The sequence below is a fragment of the Pseudophryne corroboree genome, chromosome 10, assembly GCF_028390025.1.
Source record: "Pseudophryne corroboree isolate aPseCor3 chromosome 10, aPseCor3.hap2, whole genome shotgun sequence".
NCBI classification, from domain to species: domain Eukaryota; kingdom Metazoa; phylum Chordata; class Amphibia; order Anura; family Myobatrachidae; genus Pseudophryne; species Pseudophryne corroboree.
In genome coordinates, this window is record NC_086453.1 from 11,148,586 (window position 1) to 11,169,212 (window position 20,627).

Below are 20,627 nucleotides of genomic sequence, written 5' to 3' on the forward strand. Positions count from 1 at the left end.
GTGGCCCACGTAGAGGTGGGGAAGTAAGCTTGTGCATATGTTTGTTTCCTCAGATAAGGTCTCCTTGGGCTCTCCGCGCCTCTATCAGGAGCTACAAGATGTCAAGAAAGACCTGGAGGTTGTGGAGCAGATCACACAGCTCATCAGTACCCTGCAAGGCACTTACCAGGTGGGTCTCCTACGCTGTTCTCTATGTGCTTATCTGGACACTGTGAGATGGTCCACTACCTAGGTCTACCCCTGCCATTTTGCTTTGTCACTGTGTCCCCGGTAGTAGGTTACTCTACCACCTATATGTAAATGTTTTCTCCAGCACACTGACCTTCTGCTTTTCATGTCGGCTTCTTCTCCATCCCAGAATCTGAACATGACTGTTGCTCAGGACTGGTGTCTGGGTCTACAGAGGCTCATCCGGCTCAAGGAGGATGAGATCCAGTCTGCCAACAAATGCCACCTGCGCCTCCAGCTTCAAATGCCGAGGAAATCTGACAAGTGAGCTCAGGGTCCAGGTGCAAGAGAAGGAAGCTTGGTGGGCTTCTGTGGTCTGTAGGTTCAGAAGGAGGGAAGGAAGGGGGTTATGAGGCAGTAGGAGTGGGAGCGCTGGCTTAGGTAGGTTAGTATGGCATGTGTAAGCAGGATTGGGGGAGCGATAAATAAGCAAACTTCACTCCATACCCATAGTATAAGAGTGAGGTTCTTTCCATGCGTTCTTTCCATTCTATGGGCCTTAAGACTTGTGGGGAAACCTTTTGTTGGCCCTCATTCCGAGTTGTTCGCTCGCAAGCTGCTTTTAGCAGCATTGCACACGCTAAGCCGCCGCCTACTGGGAGTAAATCTTAGCTTATCAAAATTGCGAACGAAAGATTAGCAGAATTGCGAATAGACACTTCTTAGCAGTTTCTGAGTAGCTCCACACTTAGCAGTTTCTGAGTAGCTCCACACTTACTCGGCATCTGCGATCAGTTCAGTCAGTTTTGTTCCTGGTTTGACGTCACAAACACTCCCAGCGTTCGGCCAGACACTCCTCCGTTTCTCCAGCCACTCCCGCGTTTTTCCCAGAAACGGTAGCGTTTTTTCGCACACACCCATAAAACGGCCAGTTTCCGCCCAGAAACACCCACTTCCTGTCAATCACATTACGATCACCAGAACGAAGAAAAAACCTTGTAATGCCGTGAGTAAAATACCTAACTGCATAGCAAATTTACTTGGCGCAGTCGCAGTGCGGACATTGCGCATGCGCATTAGCGACTAATCGCTCCGTTGCGAAAAAAATATAACGAACGAACAACTCTGAATGACCCCCGTTGTTTCTTAAATACTGCCAAACACAGGGCAAAAGTCTTTTTTCTTTTGCTTGCTGTTAGCAAACAACAACCGTAACCTGTTGTCTCTTCTGACCCAAAAAAGCAACAAAACCAAGATTTACATCCTATATGATAGTAGAAACACAGAGATCTCAGTTACATATATTTGCAAAGATATGATGAAGCCACCATCCACTTCACTGCGTCTCTGATATGGCGGTCCTAACACTATAGAATAATAATGATAACAATAGTACCCACTTTGGGTCATACCTTTGTGTATGCTACAATATATTATCACATATACTCATATCTAAATTGACAGCTAACTCCCCTAGATCCCCCAAATGGCACTATCCGTCCTGACCCGTCTGGTGTAGTTAATCATAACAGCTGATGTCATTGGTTATATTAATAGGAATATAAACGTCGGTACTCCCATGTCTTACAAATGCTTCATACAAATGTTACTGTGTGGGAAGAAATAAAGATTTTCTTTTTGCCACTAGGGGTCACTGTTCCACTGGAGATCTTCATTGTATGTCTGCGTAGAGCCGGGATGTCGGGATAGATTTGCGCTAATGCATCTGAGTGAGCGGGGAACCTGGGGAGAAATATGGTGATAAGAAGCTACAAGTAAACTTAGATTTTTGCATTGGTGTAAATAAGTGTAAGCACCAAAGCTTCTCCGTCAGCCACCAGCGGCGCAGACCAGTCATGGCGCATTATGTGCTTCACTGTACAACGCTGCGGAGTATGCTGGCGCCACATTAATCGGCAAATGCCCCAGATCCGTCCCAAATCTGACTCCGCCACTTCGGCCCGCAAATCAGTGCAGCTACACAAAAGTGAGCGCTAGATGTCACGTTCTGCACAGAGGTTTTGCAAATCTCTGCATTTATGAGTCCTGCACGTTACACAACCTGTGGTGCAGCCTGTTGTGGTATCTCTGTCTCTTCCATTATCCTCTCTAACTCTCCCTCTCTTCCCCCCCACCCCCCCTCCCCAGGTCCGGGCGGCCGATGAGCTTTATGGTGCTTTTCCTCACTCCGAATCCGCTGAGCAAAATTTCCTGGGTGAACCGTATGCACTTGGCCAAGATTTCCCTGAGTAAGTGGAGTCAGCCGCATCCATGCAATGTGTGATGGAAACAGCAGGTCATTCCCGGCGTTAATCCCCAGAGCCAGCTCTTGTTGGGGGGTGGGGGGGGTTGCTGAGTGAAGATTACCGCTGTCAAAAAAAAGTCTCTTCTGCAAGTAAGTTGTATTATTATTTTCCTGCTCACTGTCAGGTAGGTGTCGTCGTCTTCCCTTAGAAGGAGAGGTGGAGAGCTGAAAGCTGCAATTGTTCCTAGTTAGAGTAGCGAGCGGTCTGCAGAGAGTAGCGTCAGCAGTGTGAATAGGCCCCTCCTGCGATCCGCCGTCCCCTGCCTCATCAGGGCTTTTAGCAGATACGTCTCCTCCGGACGCTGCTGAGAAGCTAAATAGCAGGAAATTTGTTTTAAATCATCCTAAAAACACCCTCTACAATGCCCCCGATGTTTCGGCGCTGGATGATTGCGCTTAGTGGTCTCAACCGCTTTTATTTTATATATTTTCTTTTCTTTTTTTTTTTTATCGGCTGAGCCAGAGGGAAGAGAAATGTAACTCATTAAAAAAGACCATTCAACTCTAATGGGAAGAAATTGCTTTTTATGGTTGATTGCTAACTCCGCGTGCAGCAGACTGCCGCCACGCACCTCCCTGGCTCCGCAGGGGTTAATCCCGCGTCCGCCCGTGCCTTTTCCACAGTTCCACTTTATTCTGTTCGTATTTTGGACTTTTGCAGATTTCTTCTTTTTCTTTTTTCAAACCTGGATTTAATTAGCAAATCTGGAACAAACGAATCAACAAAGCAGCTAATTAAGTGATATCTCTAAACATGTCCCTGGGAGAAGAAATACTCAGCGCTGTGGTTTTTCCTTGCTATATAACTACATATTATTCCCCGGCTATCTATTTTCAGTCTGTTTTAATTTTAGAACGCAGTGAATACTTTTGCCTGAGGTTGATATCTGTGCAATCTCCCTGCTCCAGCTGCCATTGTCTTGTCCCTGGTAAGCAGCTCTGCCCTAGGCAGCAGCCTCCGTAGGCTGGTAAGGCAGATACTACCCGTATTCTTATTTTATTCCGCCCTCATTAGCTGCTCACGCGCTCGCACACTGCACTTGGTGGTATAGGGAGCGGTATGAGTCGCAGGAAGAGGGAGATTATATTATATAGGTCACCGGCTAAACCGTGCCCCAGGCATCGTGTACAGTTCCAGAGGCGGTTTCTCCAGGAAGACGTTTAATAAACTACCTGTAGCTGATCAGAAGGTGCACGGAGCGTAATATATCCAGGTAATAGGAGACAGAGATACGCACAGCACGCTGGAGAAGTGTGCTCAGATCTTCAATAAAGTCCTAAAAATAGGTAAAGAGAACCCAGAATATTACTTGCTGTAATAACCACAAGGTACCCAGTCCCTCCCTGTAACATTCAAGATCTAATTAGCGATAACGTCAGGGCAGTGAGTTCTGAGTTCCCTTACCTGGGCGGTGTCCCGCAGGCCCCTTACCTGGGGCAGTGTCCCGCAGGCCCCTTACCTGGGCGGTGTCCCGCAGGCCCCTTACCTGGGCGGTGTCCCGCAGGCCCCTTACCTGGGCGGTGTCCCGCAGGCCCCTTACCTGGGCAGTGTCCCGCAGGCCCCTTACCTGGGCAGTGTCCCGCAGTCCCCTTACCTGGGCAGTGTCCCGTAGTCCCCTTACCTGGGCAGTGTCCCGCAGTCCCCTTACCTGGGCAGTGTCCCGCAGTCCCGGCAGTGTCCCGCAGTCCCCTTACCTGGGCAGTGTCCCGCAGTCCCCTTATCTGGCAGTGTCCCGCAGTCCCCTTACCTGGGCGGTGTCCCGCAGGCCCCTTACCTGGGCGGTGTCCCGCAGTCCCCTTACCTGGGCGGTGTCCCGCAGTCCCCTTACCTGGGCGGTGTCCCGCAGTCCCCTTACCTGGGCGGTGTCCCGCAGTCCCCTTACCTGGGCGGTGTCCCGCAGTCCCCTTACCTGGGCGGCCCTTACCTGGGCAGTGTCCCGCAGTCCCCTTACCTGGGGCAGTGTCCCGCAGGCCCCTTACCTGGGGCAGTGTCCCGCAGGCCCCTTACCTGGGGCAGTGTCCCGCAGGCCCCTTACCTGGGGCAGTGTCCCGCAGGCCCCTTACCTGGGGCAGTGTCCCGCAGGCCCCTTACCTGGGGCAGTGTCCCGCAGGCCCCTTACCTGGGGCAGTGTCCCGCAGGCCCCTTACCTGGGGCAGTGTCCCGCAGGCCCCTTACCTGGGGCAGTGTCCCGCAGGCCCCTTACCTGGGGCAGTGTCCCGCAGGTCCGTTACCCGGGGCATTGTCCCACATGGCCGTTTCCTGGGCAGTGTCCTGCTTTCCCCTTACCTGGGAGGTGTCCCGCAGGCCCCTTACCCGGAGCAGTGTCCCGCAGGCCCCTTACCCGGGGCAGTGTCCCGCAGGCCCCTTACCCGGGGCAGTGTCCCGCAGGCCCCTTACCCGGGGCAGTGTCCCGCAGGCCCCTTACCCGGGGCAGTGTCCCGCATGGCCGTTTCCTGGGCAGTGTCCCACAGGCCCCTTACCTGGGCAGTATCCCGCTGGCCCCTTACCTATAAAATACCTTGCAGGCCCCTTACCTAGGAAGTATCCTGCTAGCGCAGTCATACATTATTATTTTTTTATACCCCATGGATTAACAAACTGGTGGTTTTTGAAGCATATAATTTAGGATTCATTCCATTTGGTGAATACTTGTACATAGATTGAACTATGAAGCCAAACCTGAGCCCTTCTTTCTATAGATGTAAATGATAAAATGTACAGATGTGTCATCATACATCTTTGCTGCAGTCACGCCAAACAGCCCGTCATGGCGCGCTAGGTCGCGTGAGACCAGCATCAGGCGTCTTTTTTGCTGAAAAATGCATCTTGGTTGAATGGTGTCTTGGGCATTTTGTGGTGCTGGTTTTGGAGTTGCCCCCTTACTACCCCCCCTGGCTGTAATCCACCAATAAGGAAGGACTCTGATTTGGGGTTGGGATATTCATTCTGCTCCGCTCTGGTTACTTTGGCCCTGTGGCCCCTATTACATCACATACAATAAATACTTTATTATCCCCTCCTCTCTCTCCATGCACCCACCTCCCTAGTGTTACTCACTGTCTGCTTCTCGCCCATCTACAGGAGAAGAGAACCAGCCTGGCTGGCTGTGCCCGGAAGAGGAGAAGAAGACGAAGATCCCGTTCTGGTCGCCGACACTGGTCTGCCGACTCCCCGCATTCTCTACTAAAGCCTCAGATTTACAGGTGAGCCAGACGGGCGGGACGAATTAAGGCAGTCTCCCACGGCAACCAATGTTTTGGGATGTGACCAGAAAACTGAACGTGTGTCACTCATTTACTGTTTTTAAATATTCATTCTGACTCACTACCAGACTGACGTCACCAGACAAATGGAGCGTCGCTCTGTGGCTGCGGGATGGTCCCCTTCAGCCAGGGTGTTAGGGCGAGACGCCATATAATGATGTGGGACAGAATCAGGGGGACCCAGTCCTAAAGTATTATTTCTGTTCCAGACTCTGCTTGACACGGGCGTCATTTTGTGCGCAGTTGCTGTAGATTGTAGGTTCCATTGGGCAGGGCCCTCCGACCTCTGCACCTCCTTCATTAATGTCTCCTGCACTTCTTCTGGTTCAGTGTACACCGTGTATACATTTGGACACTATTACCCCTTTTCCACTAGCTCAAAAAACGTGGGTTTCTCTGACGTCCTAGTGGATGCTGGGGACTCCGAAAGGACCATGGGGAATAGCGGCTCCGCAGGAGACTGGGCACAAAAGTAAAAGCTTTAAGACTACCTGGTGTGCACTGGCTCCCCCCCCCATGACCCTCCTCCAAGCCTCAGTTAGATTTTTGTGCCCGAACGAGAAGGGTGCAGTCTAGGTGGCTCTCCTGAGCTGCTTAGAAAAAAGTTTAGTTTTAGGTTTTTTATTTTCAGTGAGACCTGCTGGCAACAGGCTCACTGCATCGAGGGACTAAGGGGAGAAGAAGCGAACTCACCTGCGTGCAGAGTGGATTGGGCTTCTTAGGCTACTGGACATTAGCTCCAGAGGGACGATCACAGGCCCAGCCATGGATGGGTCCCAGAGCCGCGCCGCCGTCCCCCTTACAGAGCCAGAAGAGCAGAAGAGGTCCGGAAAAATCGGCGGCAGAAGACGTCCTGTCTTCAATAAGGTAGCGCACAGCACCGCAGCTGTGCGCCATTGCTCTCAGCACACTTCACACTCCGGTCACTGAGGGTGCAGGGCGCTGGGTGGGGGCGCCCTGAGACGCAATATAAACACCTTAGGGGGCAAAAAATGCATCACATATAGCTCCTTAGCTATATGGATGCATTTAACTCATGCCTGTTTTTCCATAAAAAAGCGGGAGAACGGCCGCCGAGAAGGGGGCGGAGCCTATCTCCTCAGCACACTGGCGCCATTTTTCCTCACAGCTCCGTTGGAGGGAAGCTCCCTGACTCTCCCCTGCAGTCCTGCACTACAGAAACAGGGTAAAACAAGAGAGGGGGGGGGCACTAATTTGGCAGATAAATCTATACAGCAGCTATATAAGGGAAAAACACTTATATAAGGTTATCCCTGTATATATATAGCGCTCTGGTGTGTGCTGGCAAACTCTCCCTCTGTCTCCCCAAAGGGCTAGTGGGGTCCTGTCCTCTATCAGAGCATTCCCTGTGTGTGTGTGCTGTGTGTCGGTACGTTGTGTCGACATGTATGAGGAGGAAAATGGTATGGAGGCGGAGCAATTGCCTGTATTAGTGATGTCACCCCCTAGGGAGTCGACACCTGACTGGATGGTCTTATGGAAGGAATTACGTGATAGTGTCAGCACTTTACAAAAGACTGTTGACGACATAAGACAGCCGGCAAATCAGTTAATACCTGTACAGGCGTCTCAAACACCGTCAGGGGCTCTAAAGCGCCCGTTACCTCAGGTGGTCGACACAGACCCAGACACGGACACTGACTCCAGTGTCGAAGGTGAGGAAACAAACGTATTTTCCAGTAGGGCCACACGTTACATGATCACGGCAATGAAGGAGGTTTTGAACATTTCTGATACTACAAGTACCACAAAAAAGGGTATTATGTGGGGTGTGAAAAAACTACCCGTAGTTTTTCCTGAATCAGATGAATTAAATGAGGTGTGTGATGAAGCGTGGGTTTCCCCCGATAAAAAACTGCTAATTTCTAAAAAATTATTGGCATTATACCCTTTCCCGCCAGAGGTTAGGGCGCGTTGGGAAACACCCCCTAGGGTAGATAAGGCGCTCACACGCTTATCAAAACAAGTGGCGTTACCGTCTCCTGATACGGCCGCCCTCAAGGAACCAGCTGATAGGAAGCTGGAAAATATCCTAAAAAGTATATACACACATACTGGTATTATACTGCGACCAGCAATCGCCTCAGCCTGGATGTGCAGTGCTGGGGTGGCTTGGTCGGATTCCCTGACTGAAAATATTGATACCCTGGACAGGGACAATATATTATTGACTATAGAGCATTTAAAGGATGCATTTCTATATATGCGTGATGCACAGAGGGATATTTGCACTCTGGCATCAAGAGTAAGTGCGCTGTCCATTTCTGCCAGAAGAGGGTTATGGACGCGACAGTGGTCAGGTGATGCTGATTCCAAACGGCATATGGAAGTATTGCCGTATAAAGGGGAGGAGTTATTTGGGGTCGGTCTATCGGACCTGGTGGCCACGGCAATGGCTGGGAAATCCACCTTTTTACCCCAGGTCACCTCTCAGCAGAAAAAGACACCGTCTTTTCAGGCTCAGTCCTTTCGTCCCCATAAGGGCAAGCGGGCAAAAGGCCACTCGTATCTGCCCCGGGGCAGAGGAAGGGGAAAAAGACTGCAGCAGACAGCCTCTTCCCAGGAACAGAAGCCCTCCCCCGCTTCTGCCAAGTCCTTAGCATGACGCTGGGGCCTTACAAGCGGACTCAGGCACGGTGGGGGCCCGTCTCAAGAATTTCAGCGCGCAGTGGGCTCACTCGCAAGTGGACCCCTGGATCCTGCAGGTAGTATCTCAGGGGTACAAATTGGAATTCGAGACGTCTCCCCCTCGCCGGTTCCTGAAGTCTGCTTTACCAACGTCTCCCCCCGACAGGGAGGCGGTATTGGAAGCCATTCACAAGCTGTATTCCCAGCAGGTGATAATCAAGGTACCCCTCCTACAACAGGGAAAGGGGTATTATTCCACGCTGTTTGTGGTACCGAAGCCGGACGGCTCGGTGAGACCTATTTTAAATCTGAAATCCTTGAACACTTACATACAAAGGTTCAAATTCAAGATGGAATCACTCAGAGCAGTGATAGCGAACCTGGAAGAAGGGGACTATATGGTGTCTCTGGACATTAAGGATGCTTACCTCCATGTTCCAATTTGCCCTTCTCACCAAGGGTACCTCAGGTTTGTGGTACAGAACTGTCACTATCAGTTTCAGACACTGCCGTTTGGATTGTCCACGGCACCCCGGGTCTTTACCAAGGCAATGGCCGAAATGATGATTCTTCTTCGAAGAAAAGGCGTCTTAATTATCCCTTACTTGGACGATCTCCTGATAAGGGCAAGGTCCAGAGAACAGTTAGAGGTCGGAGTAGCACTATCTCAAATAGTACTACGACCGCACGGATGGATTCTAAATATTCCAAAATCGCAGCTGATTCCGACGACACGTCTGCTGTTCCTAGGGATGATTCTGGACACAGTACAGAAAAAGGTGTTTCTCCCGGAGGAGAAAGCCAGGGAGTTATCCGACCTAGTCAGGAACCTCCTAAAACCAGGCCAAGTGTCAGTGCATCAATGCACAAGGGTCCTGGGAAAAATGGTGGCTTCTTACGAAGCGATTCCATTCGGCAGATTCCACGCAAGAACTTTTCAGTGGGATCTGCTGGACAAATGGTCCGGATCGCATCTTCAAATGCATCAGCGGATAACCCTGTCTCCAAGGACAAGGGTGTCTCTCCTGTGGTGGTTGCAGAGTGCTCATCTTCTAGAGGGCCGCAGATTCGGCATTCAGGACTGGGTCCTGGTGACCACGGATGCCAGCCTGAGAGGCTGGGGAGCAGTCACACAGGGAAGAAATTTCCAGGGCTTGTGGTCAAGCATGGAAACGTCACTTCACATAAATATCCTGGAACTAAGGGCCATTTACAATGCCCTAAGTCAGGCAAGGCCTCTGCTTCAGGGTCAGCCGGTGCTGATCCAGTCGGACAACATCACGGCAGTCGCCCACGTAAACAGACAGGGCGGCACAAGAAGCAGGAGGGCAATGACGGAAGTTGCAAGGATTCTTCGCTGGGCGGAAAATCATGTGATAGCACTGTCAGCAGTGTTCATTCCAGGAGTGGACAACTGGGAAGCAGACTTCCTCAGCAGACACGATCTCCACCCGGGGGAGTGGGGACTTCACCCAGAAGTCTTCCACATGATTGTGAACCGTTGGGAAAAACCAAAGGTGGACATGATGGCGTCCCGCCTCAACAAAAAACTGGACAGATATTGCGCCAGGTCAAGGGACCCTCAGGCAATAGCTGTGGACGCTCTGGTAACACCGTGTATGTGTTCCCTCCTCTGCCTCTCATACCCAAGGTACTGAGAATCATAAGGAGAGGAGTAAGGACTATACTCGTGGCTCCGGATTGGCCAAGAAGGACTTGGTACCCGGAACTTCAAGAGATGCTCACGGAAGACCCGTGGCCTCTACCTCTAAGAAAGGACCTGCTCCAGCAGGGACCATGTCTGTTCCAAGACTTACCGCGGCTGCGTTTGACGGCATGGCGGTTGAACGCCGGATCCTGAAGGAAAAAGGCATTCCGGATGAAGTCATCCCTACCCTGATCAAAGCCAGGAAGGATGTAACTGTGCAACATTATCACCGTATTTGGCGTAAATATGTTGCGTGGTGTGAGGCCAGGAAGCACCCTACAGAGGAATTTCAACTGGGTCGTTTCCTGCATTTCCTGCAAACAGGACTGTCTATGGGCCTAAAATTAGGGTCCATTAAGGTTCAAATTTCGGCCCTGTCAATATTCTTCCAAAAAGAACTAGCTTCAGTTCCTGAAGTTCAGACGTTTGTCAAGGGGGTACTGCATATACAGCCTCCTTTTGTGCCTCCAGTGGCACCTTGGGATCTCAATGTAGTTTTGGGGTTCCTAAAATCACATTGGTTTGAACCACTCACCACTGTGGACTTAAAGGGGTATATGCAATTGCGGTCGAATTCCCGAAATTGTCGAATTTCGGGTCATTTTCGACCAAAAAAAAAATTTGCCTATGCAATTCAGTGCTTTCCGACCAAAAAACAGACTTTCAAAATTCGACTTTTTGAAATTCGAATTTTTGCAAATTCGACTTTTCTGCAATGATATAAGTGCTGCAATTCGACCAAAGCATATTCAATTCAAGTTTGGAAATTCGACAGCAGTGCTTTTAGACAGCAAATTCGTCATTTTCAATCCGCCACACTTTGGAGGGTGAAAACAAATAAAAAAATTTTAAACATGTTTTTTTTTGTGTTTTTTTTTTTTGGGAATAGCAGATCTATTTATATTAGAAGGGATTAGGTACTTTTTTTTTTTTTTTTGGAGGCACAAATATTATTTATATATTTTTTAAAATATTATTTTTTTTAATTTTTTTTTTTATTGCTGGAACGGTAAAATCCTAAAAAAAAATGGCGTGGGGTCCCCCCTCCAAAGCATAACCAGCCTCTGGCTCTTCGAGCTTGTCCTGGTTCTAAAAATGCGGGGAAAAAATTGACAGGGGATCCCCCGTATTTTTAAAACCAGCACCGGGCTCTGCGCCTGGTGCTGGTGCCAAAAATACGGGGGACAAAAAGCGTAGGGGTCCCCCGTATTTTTAACACCAGCATCGGGCTCCACTAGCTGGACAGATAATGCCACAGCCGGGGGTCACTTTTATGCCGTGCCCTGCGGCCGTGGCATTAAATATCCAACTAGTCACCCCTGGCCGGGGTACCCTGGGGGAGTGGGGACCCCTTCAATCAAGGGGTCCCCCCCCCCCCCCAGCCACCCAAGGGCCAGGGGTGAAGCCCGAGGCTGTCCCCCCCCCATCCAATGGGCTGCGGATGGGGGGGCTGATAGCCTTTTGTGATCATGAAAAGAATATTGTTTTTTCCAGCAGTACTACAAGTCCCAGCAAGCCTCCCCCGCAAGCTGGTACTTGGAGAACCACAAGTACCAGCATGCGGGAGAAAAGCGGGCCCGCTGGTACCTGTAGTACTACTGGAAAAAAAATACCCAAATAAAAACAGGACACACACACCGTCGACAGTAAAACTTTATTTCATACGTCGACACACACATACTTACCTATGTTCACACGCCGACATCGGTCCTCTTCTCCATGTAGAATCCACGGATACCTGAAAATAAAAGATCAATATACTCACCTCAGCCAGGGTCCAGAGATAAATCCACGTACTTGTAGAAAATAACAAACCGGACACCCGACCAAACGGACTGAAAGGGGTCCCATGCTGACACATGGGACCCCTATCCCCGAATGCAGAGAGACCTCTCAGTGACAGCTGTCACAGAAAGGTCTCTAAAGCCAATCAGGAAGCGCAACTTCGTTGCGTTCACCTGATTGGCTGTGCGCTGTCTGAACTCAGACAGCGCATCGCACAGCCCCGTCCATTATATTCAATGGTGGGAACTTAGCGGCTAGCGGTGAGGTCACCCGCCGGTCAGCGGCTGACCGCGGGTTAACCCCACCGCTACCCGCAAAGTTCCCACCATTGAAAGTAATAGAGCGGCTTTGCGATGCGCTGTCTGACAGCACAGACAGCGCACAGCCAATCAGGTGAGCGCCACGGAAGTAGCGCTTCCTGATTGGCTGAAGGGACTTCAGTGACAGGAGTCACGTGATGTCCCGGCATTCGGGAGAAAGGGGTCTGATGTGAAAGCATGGGACCCCTTTCAGTCCGGTATGGAGCGGGTATTTGCGTTTTGTTTTTTTTACAATTACGTGGATTTATCTCTCTGGACGTGGATTTATCTCTGGACGCTGGAAGGTGAGTATAATTTTTTCACAGGTACCTCGGATCGTCGGAGACCGTGGCAGTCGGCGTGTCAACATAGGTAAGTATGTGTGTGTCGGTAGTGTGTAATAAAGTTTTACTTTCACGGTGTGTGTGTACTGTTTTTATTTGGGTATTTTTTTCCCAGTAGTACTACAGGTACCAGCGGGCCCGTTTTTCTCCCGCATGCTGGTACTTGTGGTTCTCCAAGTACCAGCTTGCGGGGGAGGCTTGCTGGGACTTGTAGTACTACTGGAAAAAACAATATCTTTTTATTATCACAAAAGGCTATCAGCCCCCCCATCCGCAGCCCATTGGATGGGGGGGGGACAGCCTCGGGCTTCACCCCTGGCCCTTGGGTGGCTGGGGGGGGGACGACCCCTTGATTGAAGGGGTCCCCACTCCCCCAGGGTACCCCGGCCAGGGGTGACTAGTTGGGTAGTTAATGCCACGGCCGCAGGGCACGGCATAAAAGTGACCCCGGCTGTGGCATTATCTGTCCAGCTAGTGGAGCCCGATGCTGGTGTTAAAAATACGGGGGACCCCTACTCTTTTTGTCCCCCGTATTTTTGGCACCAGCACCAGGCGCAGAGCCCGGTGCTGGTTTTAAAAATACGGGGGATCCCTGCCCAATTTTTCCCCTGCATTTTTAGAACCAGGACCAGCTCGAAGAGCCCGAGGCTGGTTATGCTTTGGAGGGGGGACCCCACACCATTTTTTTTTTCGGGTTTTTCCCGTTTTTTAAAATCGCGGCAAAATCCGCCAAATCGGCCGATTTTCACCCGCGATTCTGGCGAATCCGTTTTTCATTGAATATGGTGAATTCCGGCAGCCACCTGCCGGAATTCACCTGGCGAATTTAGTCGAATTAAAAAACTGCGAAAAATTGCCGCGATTCGCCGTGAATTGCATATACCCCAAAATATCTCACATGGAAAGTGGTAATGCTGTTAGCCCTGGCCTCAGCCTGGCGTGTCTCAGAATTGGCGGCTTTATCCTATAAAAGCCCTTACCTAATTTTTCATACGGACAGGGCAGAATTGAGGACTCGTCCTCAATTTCTCCCTAAGGTGGTTTCAGCATTTCACTTAAACCAGCCTATTGTGGTGCCTGCGGCTACTAGGGACTTGGAGGATTCCAAGTTGCTGGACGTAGTCAGGGCCCTGAAAATATATGTTTCCAGGACGGCTGGAGTCAGAAAATCTGACTCGCTGTTTATCCTGTATGCACCCAACAAGCTGGGTGCTCCTGCTTCTAAGCAGACTATTGCTAGTTGGATGTGTAGTACAATTCAGCTTGCACATTCTGTGGCAGGCCTGCCACAGCCAAAATCTGTAAAAGCCCATTCCACACGGAAAGTGGGCTCATCTTGGGCGGCTGCCCGAGGGGTCTCGACTTTACAACTTTGCCGAGCAGCTACTTGGTCAGGGGCAAACACGTTTGCTAAATTCTACAAATTTGATACCCTGGCTGAGGAGGACCTGGAGTTCTCTCATTCGGTGCTGCAGAGTCATCCGCACTCTCCCGCCCGTTTGGGAGCTTTGGTATAATCCCCATGGTCCTTTCGGAGTCCCCAGCATCCACTAGGACGTTAGAGAAAATAAGAATTTACTTACCGATAATTCTATTTCTCATAGTCCGTAGTGGATGCTGGGCGCCCATCCCAAGTGCGGATTGTCTGCAATACTTGTACATAGTTATTGTTACAAAAAATCGTGTTATTATTGTTGTGAGCCATCTTTTCAGAGGCTCCTCTGTTATCATGCTGTTAACTGGGTTCAGATCACAAGTTGTACGGTGTGATTGGTGTGGCTGGTATGAGTCTTACCCGGGATTCAAAATCCTTCCTTATTGTGTACGCTCGTCCGGGCACAGTATCCTAACTGAGGCTTGGAGGAGGGTCATGGGGGGAGGAGCCAGTGCACACCAGGTAGTCTTAAAGCTTTTACTTTTGTGCCCAGTCTCCTGCGGAGCCGCTATTCCCCATGGTCCTTTCGGAGTCCCCAGCATCCACTACGGACTATGAGAAATAGAATTATCGGTAAGTAAATTCTTATTTTTTGCATGGGGGCGCGCGTCGACCTGGGTTTTTTGGTACTGGAAACCGCTCCCTCAGAAAAAACCTGGGTCAAGTGACCCGGGAATTCTACCAAGGTAGCTCGAAAAGAGGAGATTAAGAGGGGACATGATCAACATCTACAAATATATAAGGGGACAATACACAGAGCTTGCGCGGGACCTGTTTTTGGTTAGATCAACACAGAGGACTCGTGGACACTCGCTCAGGTTAGAGGAGAGGAGATTCCGCACAATACGGCGTAAAGGCTTTTTCACGGTAAGGACAATACGTGTTTGGAATTCCCTGCCCGAGGGAGTTGTAATGGCGGAATCTGTCAACACCTTTAAGAATGGGTTAGATAAATTCCTAATGGATAAGGATATCCAGAGTTACGGGGCATAGTCACGCACTATGGTTATTATAAAAAAGAGGGGTAAAACGTAACGGCTGTCATCAACTTCAGTCAAAATTTTATACAAAATAATCGTTCATAGGAGACCACAAATAGGTTGAACCCGATGGACAATGTTCTTTTTTCAACCTTAGATACTATGTTACTATGTATGTTACCTGGGTTGGACGCACAGTGACCCGCGGGTGGTCGGGAGGTTGAGGAGGACTGCGCATGCTGTCAGCGCTGCTGTCTGTCCTACTATGCAGACAGCAGCGTTGGCCAGGAAAGTGTGTGCTGGAGGCTGGGGGCAGGCAAGCAGCTTCCAGAGTTCTGAGCTTGCCCCCAGTGTGATGGTGGGCACCTTCAGATTGGGGGCGTGGCCTAACGGAACTGAGGACATACCCCAAGGGTCCCGATCTTTTGGTTTTCCCAGCGCTTGGAGATGACATCATCTCCGAGCGCCGGCCAGAAGACACTGCACCCGGGAGTGCAGTGTAAACGGTGCCAACCCGGGATATTCCCGGTTTGCGCCGCAGTTTAAAGGGGGTCATGTCTCGGGTCTGACCTGGCTTGGAACCGTGTTCCAGATCCCGGGTCAGACCCGTGACATCAGTGTAAAAGGGGTATAAGTAGCCTCCCTTCCCCCCGTCTCCAGTACAGAGCGCCAACAAGCACATAAACGTGTCAGTGATGGCAATGATGTAATAGCTACGGACACAGTGGGGTTTGTTTTTTTTGGGTCGTTTGTAAAAAATTTGGTCAAACTGTTAATGAATAAATAAATGTTCCGGGAGCGGCACAGGGTGAGATGAAAGGCTTCAGTCACCGCCTAGTACGGGCTGATAAGAAAGGTTTGTGGTCGGATCATTGGCAGCCCGTGACAGGATAATTCCATACATTCAGAGAATACGGATCTGTGTTGTTATGTTAAATACGGCTCAGTAATAACGTACACGGCATGTGACAGAAGCGTGACTCCGGGTTCCCCGGTTCAGACCTTGACAAGGATAAATCAGTCTTTCATCTTCTTAAGAGGGATAAAATGTATGCAAATTGCAATTGGTAGATAGTGCGCAATCTTCCATAATGTGCGGTGGATCGGGAGGAGGGAGCTGGGAGATGACTGGGGTTCTCTGCCCGGGGGGAGGGGGGCAGGTGGTTGAGGGATTCTGTCCCCGCACCCTGGTAATATAGGAGGCCACAGATTGTATTGCATCGGCAGCTGGTCGCCATTTATCTGTGGTTCTAACTCCGTAATATCTACCAATGTCCTGACATGTGGTCATAGGCCGGGCGAAGTCTCCTGCAACTACAAGTCTAGTGACAGTGTGTATCTCCAATGTATAATGCCCGCCTGCAACGATGTGACTATGCCCATTGGCCGAAACAGCCTTGTGCCGGCTGAGGGTACCCGGTACACCCCTGAGTTCAGAATCACTTAGCCAAAGACAACTGGAAACACAAATGCAAATACACCTTATTTTATATCACAAAATGTGACACAAATATGACTTGGAAGACAACCTTACCCTAAGGGGACTATAGCAAAGTCCTGTCTATGAAGCCACCAGTCAGCTAGGACCAAAGCTCAATGTCCTGCTGCTATAGGCTGGTCTGCAGAGTCCGCTAGTTACCCTGGAGCGCGTCCCAGCCAGGACAGTCCAACATGGGCCGTTACCCCTGCCTGAGGGAGTATGTAGGCTGACCTCCGGACTGCTGGGCTCCCTCTGTATACAGAAAGCCCCCACCATATATCCTTGCATTTCAGCACGCACCACACTTGGGGGTACATTTACTAAGGTGGGAGTTTTTTTAGAACTGGTGATGTTGCCTATAGCAACCAATCAGATTCTATCTATTATCTTCTAGAAGCAGCTTGATAAATGTTTAGTAGAATCTGATTGGTTGCTATGGGCAATAACACCAGTTCTAAAAAGCTCCCACCTTAGTAAATTTACCCCTTGGACTGGATCCATGGAATCTAGCTGAGCTGCTATGAGGTCCATTTGTCCGCCAGATAATTCTACTGAGTCCATGTTACATCCCAGACCTAACCCATGACATCCTTTTGGGGCGAAAGTAGGGCTCCAGCTGGCTGGCACTTTTAAGCACAATCTGGCCGGCCCCTAGCAGAGGAAGTTCCACAAGGTCTTCAGCTAGCGGCCAGCGCAGCTTTCGCAGGTGCCTCCGAGAGACCCAGGACAGCGTAACTCCCTTAGGCGACCTATCGGACACGTTAGCGACAGATCCAGAACCCGCCTGGGAACACGTCAGACACCTCACATCTGTAGAACATCATTACAGATCATACTGCACAGCAGATACTACATTACTGGGCCAGAGTGGATGCCAGGTGGGCTCAAGCGTTGTTTTCTATATGCCCGGTCTCTGGACGTTCAGTAGACTTAGACCAGCGGCGGATCCTGGGGGGGGGGGGGGGGGCGGGGGGGGGTCAAAACTTTTGAAATTTTAAGACATTTGTGTCTTTTCCAGTTGCTGTCAATAGTATTTGCCATTCATGTCTCACCTCTTACACTCCCACGCGGGAAGGGGGCAGCACAGACCTGGCGTAAGACCCTCGGATGGGCCGGTGCGAGGCGAGGGTCCGTGAGCAGCGATCTGGGGAATCTATGGCCGAGTCTCTCTGCTCTCTGTAGCACGGTCTCCGTATCCAGCTCTCTATAACTAGCAACAGCTGGAAAGTGACAGGTCATCAGACGGGCTCCTTTCCTGGGCTTCTCCCGCGGGAATGCCAGGCTCGCAGTCTCTGCCGGCACATCACACACTGATGTTTACTCTAATTAAAACAAATGTGATTTCTCATCACAATAAGTGCCAGCTTTGCGTCCCGCTCTCCCGTCCCACCCGTGCCCGCTGGCAATTACAGAGGCCGAGGGCTCCAGCCCTTTCATGGAGTCAGCGGAGATTGCTAACAAAGTGTAACTTTTATTCTCTCTCTGCCCTGTGGCGGCAGCTGAAAGGGGCAGCCAGCCGTTCTGCAGCCGAGCGGCGGAATCTGGAAGTGTTTGTTATCCCATTGTAACTTTAATCATTTATTTATACTTGGGCAACATATTCTGCAGCTCTGTAGAAAGCAGAGGCCCATCTGCTCCACACGAAACGTGCCAGGTTTATCCAAGCTACCTATATACCACGGTCCTGCAGATCCTGTGGCTCTGAGGGTCTTGTGGCCGCAGCCACCCCACGTTGCTTGGGTCCTACCGAGGTGCCGTGACCATAACAATCTATATTTATCCGATTGTCTCTCTGTTACAGCTGGGAGGAGCGGCGCACACGGCGGTGCAGACCTCACTGCTAGGCTTCTCATCTGTCAGCACCTCGCTGCCTCAGGGATACTTCTGGGTAAGTTGAATTGCTGCTGAATCCGCCCGCTGCTTACGACGGCTCGCAAAAGTATTCAACCCCCTAAAAAAGTCGCCAGATTTGCCTGCGCTACAAAGGGTGCTTGCACAGATTAGTTCCAGGGAGTATTTCTCTCTTATGTAATAAAATAAAAACTGGATAAATCTCCGACGTTTTATGGGGTTGAATACTTCTGCAAGCCGCTCCATATGCGTCCTAGGAGCTCCTCCTATGAACGTGTCTTTAACCGCCCCAGATGCAGGCTCTTCCATCTTCTTCTTCCTCTCTCTGCAGGTCGGCGGGGGTCAGGAGGAGGGGGCGGGCCAGATTCAGATCTTCTCTCTCAATCACACCTCTCCGAGAATGCTAAAAGCTTTCCCGCTGCCGTCGCGGGTCCTGTGCGTGGAGAACGTGAGCGGTAAAATGGGCGAGGAGGACGGCGAGAGCGAGGAGGACTTCATGTCGGCGCCTGTGCAGCCTTCTGTGTGCGTGGGACTGGAGGACGGGAGGTGAGAACATGTATCACAGTGCTGCGACTAGGGGGTGCTGCTGCTCGTGTGTCGGATTGTTGCAGCCACCGGCAGCGGACACCTCTCTTGTTAGTTTGTCGTGTGACGCGATGTTCCCTATGTAACGTCATGTATGAAGCTCCCGGCGTCAGCCCCCCCTCTAACACCCCTCTGTCCTCTTTCAGTATCATGGTGTACAGCAGCGTGGACACCGGATCCACCTGTTTGATGGCCCTGAAGACTCCAGACTCGCAACCCGTTCTCTGTCTGCGGCTCAGCCCCAGCTTCCTGTGTGCGGGGCTGCAAGACGGAACCTTGGCGCTGTACCCGCAGAACAAAGGTGAGAGCTGGGGGAAGATTACTGTGTAAAGTCTGCAGACCATCGCTTTGATGCCAAGTTCTCAGTGGAAATATGCCAGCAGAAATAAACCATGTATAGGTCTGGCTGTAGTGGTGTAAATGAGGGTGTGCGGTAGTAGTGTTCATTCTAGCACCCTGCACCTTTCGAAATCCTGTGCAGTTCCTCTTTCATGTCTGGGGTGTGGCTCTCTGCTGTGATGCTTCTCAGCACACTCTGATCTGTTACTCAGTGCTGTGATACAGACCTGTGTGCGCTGAGAAGCACCAGAGCAGAGAGCGACACCCCAGACAGGAAAGAGGAACTGCACAGGATTTGAAAGGTGCAGGGTGCTAGAATGAACACAACGGTAGGACTGCGGCCGTGCGCTACATACTGCCACTTGTGTAGATGTTATATATTTATATATACAGTACAGGAATATTGCTGTGGATTGTGAGCCAGATAATACTTAGCCAGGTTGCTGCTATGGCCTGGGTCTTCAACCTGCGGCCCTCTAGCTGCTGTGAAACTACACATCCCAGCATGCCCTATCACAGTTTTCTATTAAGGCATGCTAAAACTGAGGCAGGGCATGCTGGGATGTGTAGTTCCGCAGCAGCTGGAGGGCCGCAGGTTGAAGACCCATGGACTCTGGAGTGTGATGTCAGAAGCTAGATCCGCTGACTTGTCTTCTCACATTGGTTACTTTGCCAGGCGGCCTGTGGGATCCTGAAAACTCCTCCACCGTGCGAGTTGGAACCAGCCCGATAACAGCGTTGTTGGTTCTGGATGACTGTATATGGGCGAGCTGCCGAAACCGCGTAACCGTGCTGGAGATGGAGCCCCTGAAAGTCCAGGTAATACCGCCCGTGTGTAGACACGCAGAAACGTCCGGCAGGAGAGGCGCTGCGGCAGGGTTCTGGGGCTAATGGCTCCGTATGCAGACCCTACGCGGCCCCCAGCGATCACTCCTCTGCCGCAGTCCCCTCCGTCGGTCACTTCTCTCCGTCGCTTGCATATTTTAATTTAGAAACTACGTCTGCATCTGTTACATCTCCTAACGCCGCTGCTGACTGCTGCTAATGAATAATACATCTCCAGCCCAGGGATATAATAGGCACACGCGCCCTGGACTCACTTCCTCCGTCAGTGCAGAGAACGCAAGGGATGCTGGGTAACACTGATAGGCAAATCTTCTCTGCCTGACTTTTATTAAACGGTGCTCAGCGCTTAAAGAGAGGCGGCTCCCTTACTAGCACTGTGAGGGCCCAAACTGGAACTCTGTAGAGGTCTTCCTGTCCAGCCGGCTTCCCTCAGGTCATCTGACCTCGAAATCTAAAAATCTGCGTTTTCAGATATAAACCAAATATGCTGTTCAGTGTTACCCTGTCAATCCATCGCTGCTTTGTTACAGGAATTACGCCTACTTCCCCCTTTGTAACTGAGGCTCCTCCCACATCCTTAAGTAAATGT

The 20,627-nt window shown here is 50.8% G+C and overlaps 1 protein-coding gene across 7 annotated transcripts in view; it reads left to right on the forward strand.

The window, feature by feature from the left end:
* ARHGEF10L (Rho guanine nucleotide exchange factor 10 like) overlaps positions 1 to 20,627 on the forward strand; it is a 252,227-nt gene that overhangs the window by 192,402 nt on the left and 39,198 nt on the right. For all 7 annotated transcript variants that reach the window (XM_063942112.1, XM_063942111.1, XM_063942110.1 and 4 more), the window contains 8 exons: positions 54 to 169; positions 359 to 492; positions 2,317 to 2,417; positions 5,556 to 5,677; positions 18,219 to 18,305; positions 18,600 to 18,814; positions 19,000 to 19,154; positions 19,869 to 20,011. In XM_063942112.1, coding sequence (XP_063798182.1) covers positions 54 to 169; positions 359 to 492; positions 2,317 to 2,417; positions 5,556 to 5,677; positions 18,219 to 18,305; positions 18,600 to 18,814; positions 19,000 to 19,154; positions 19,869 to 20,011 — 1,073 coding nt within the window. The remainder of the gene's footprint in view (positions 1 to 53; positions 170 to 358; positions 493 to 2,316; positions 2,418 to 5,555; positions 5,678 to 18,218; positions 18,306 to 18,599; positions 18,815 to 18,999; positions 19,155 to 19,868; positions 20,012 to 20,627) is intronic.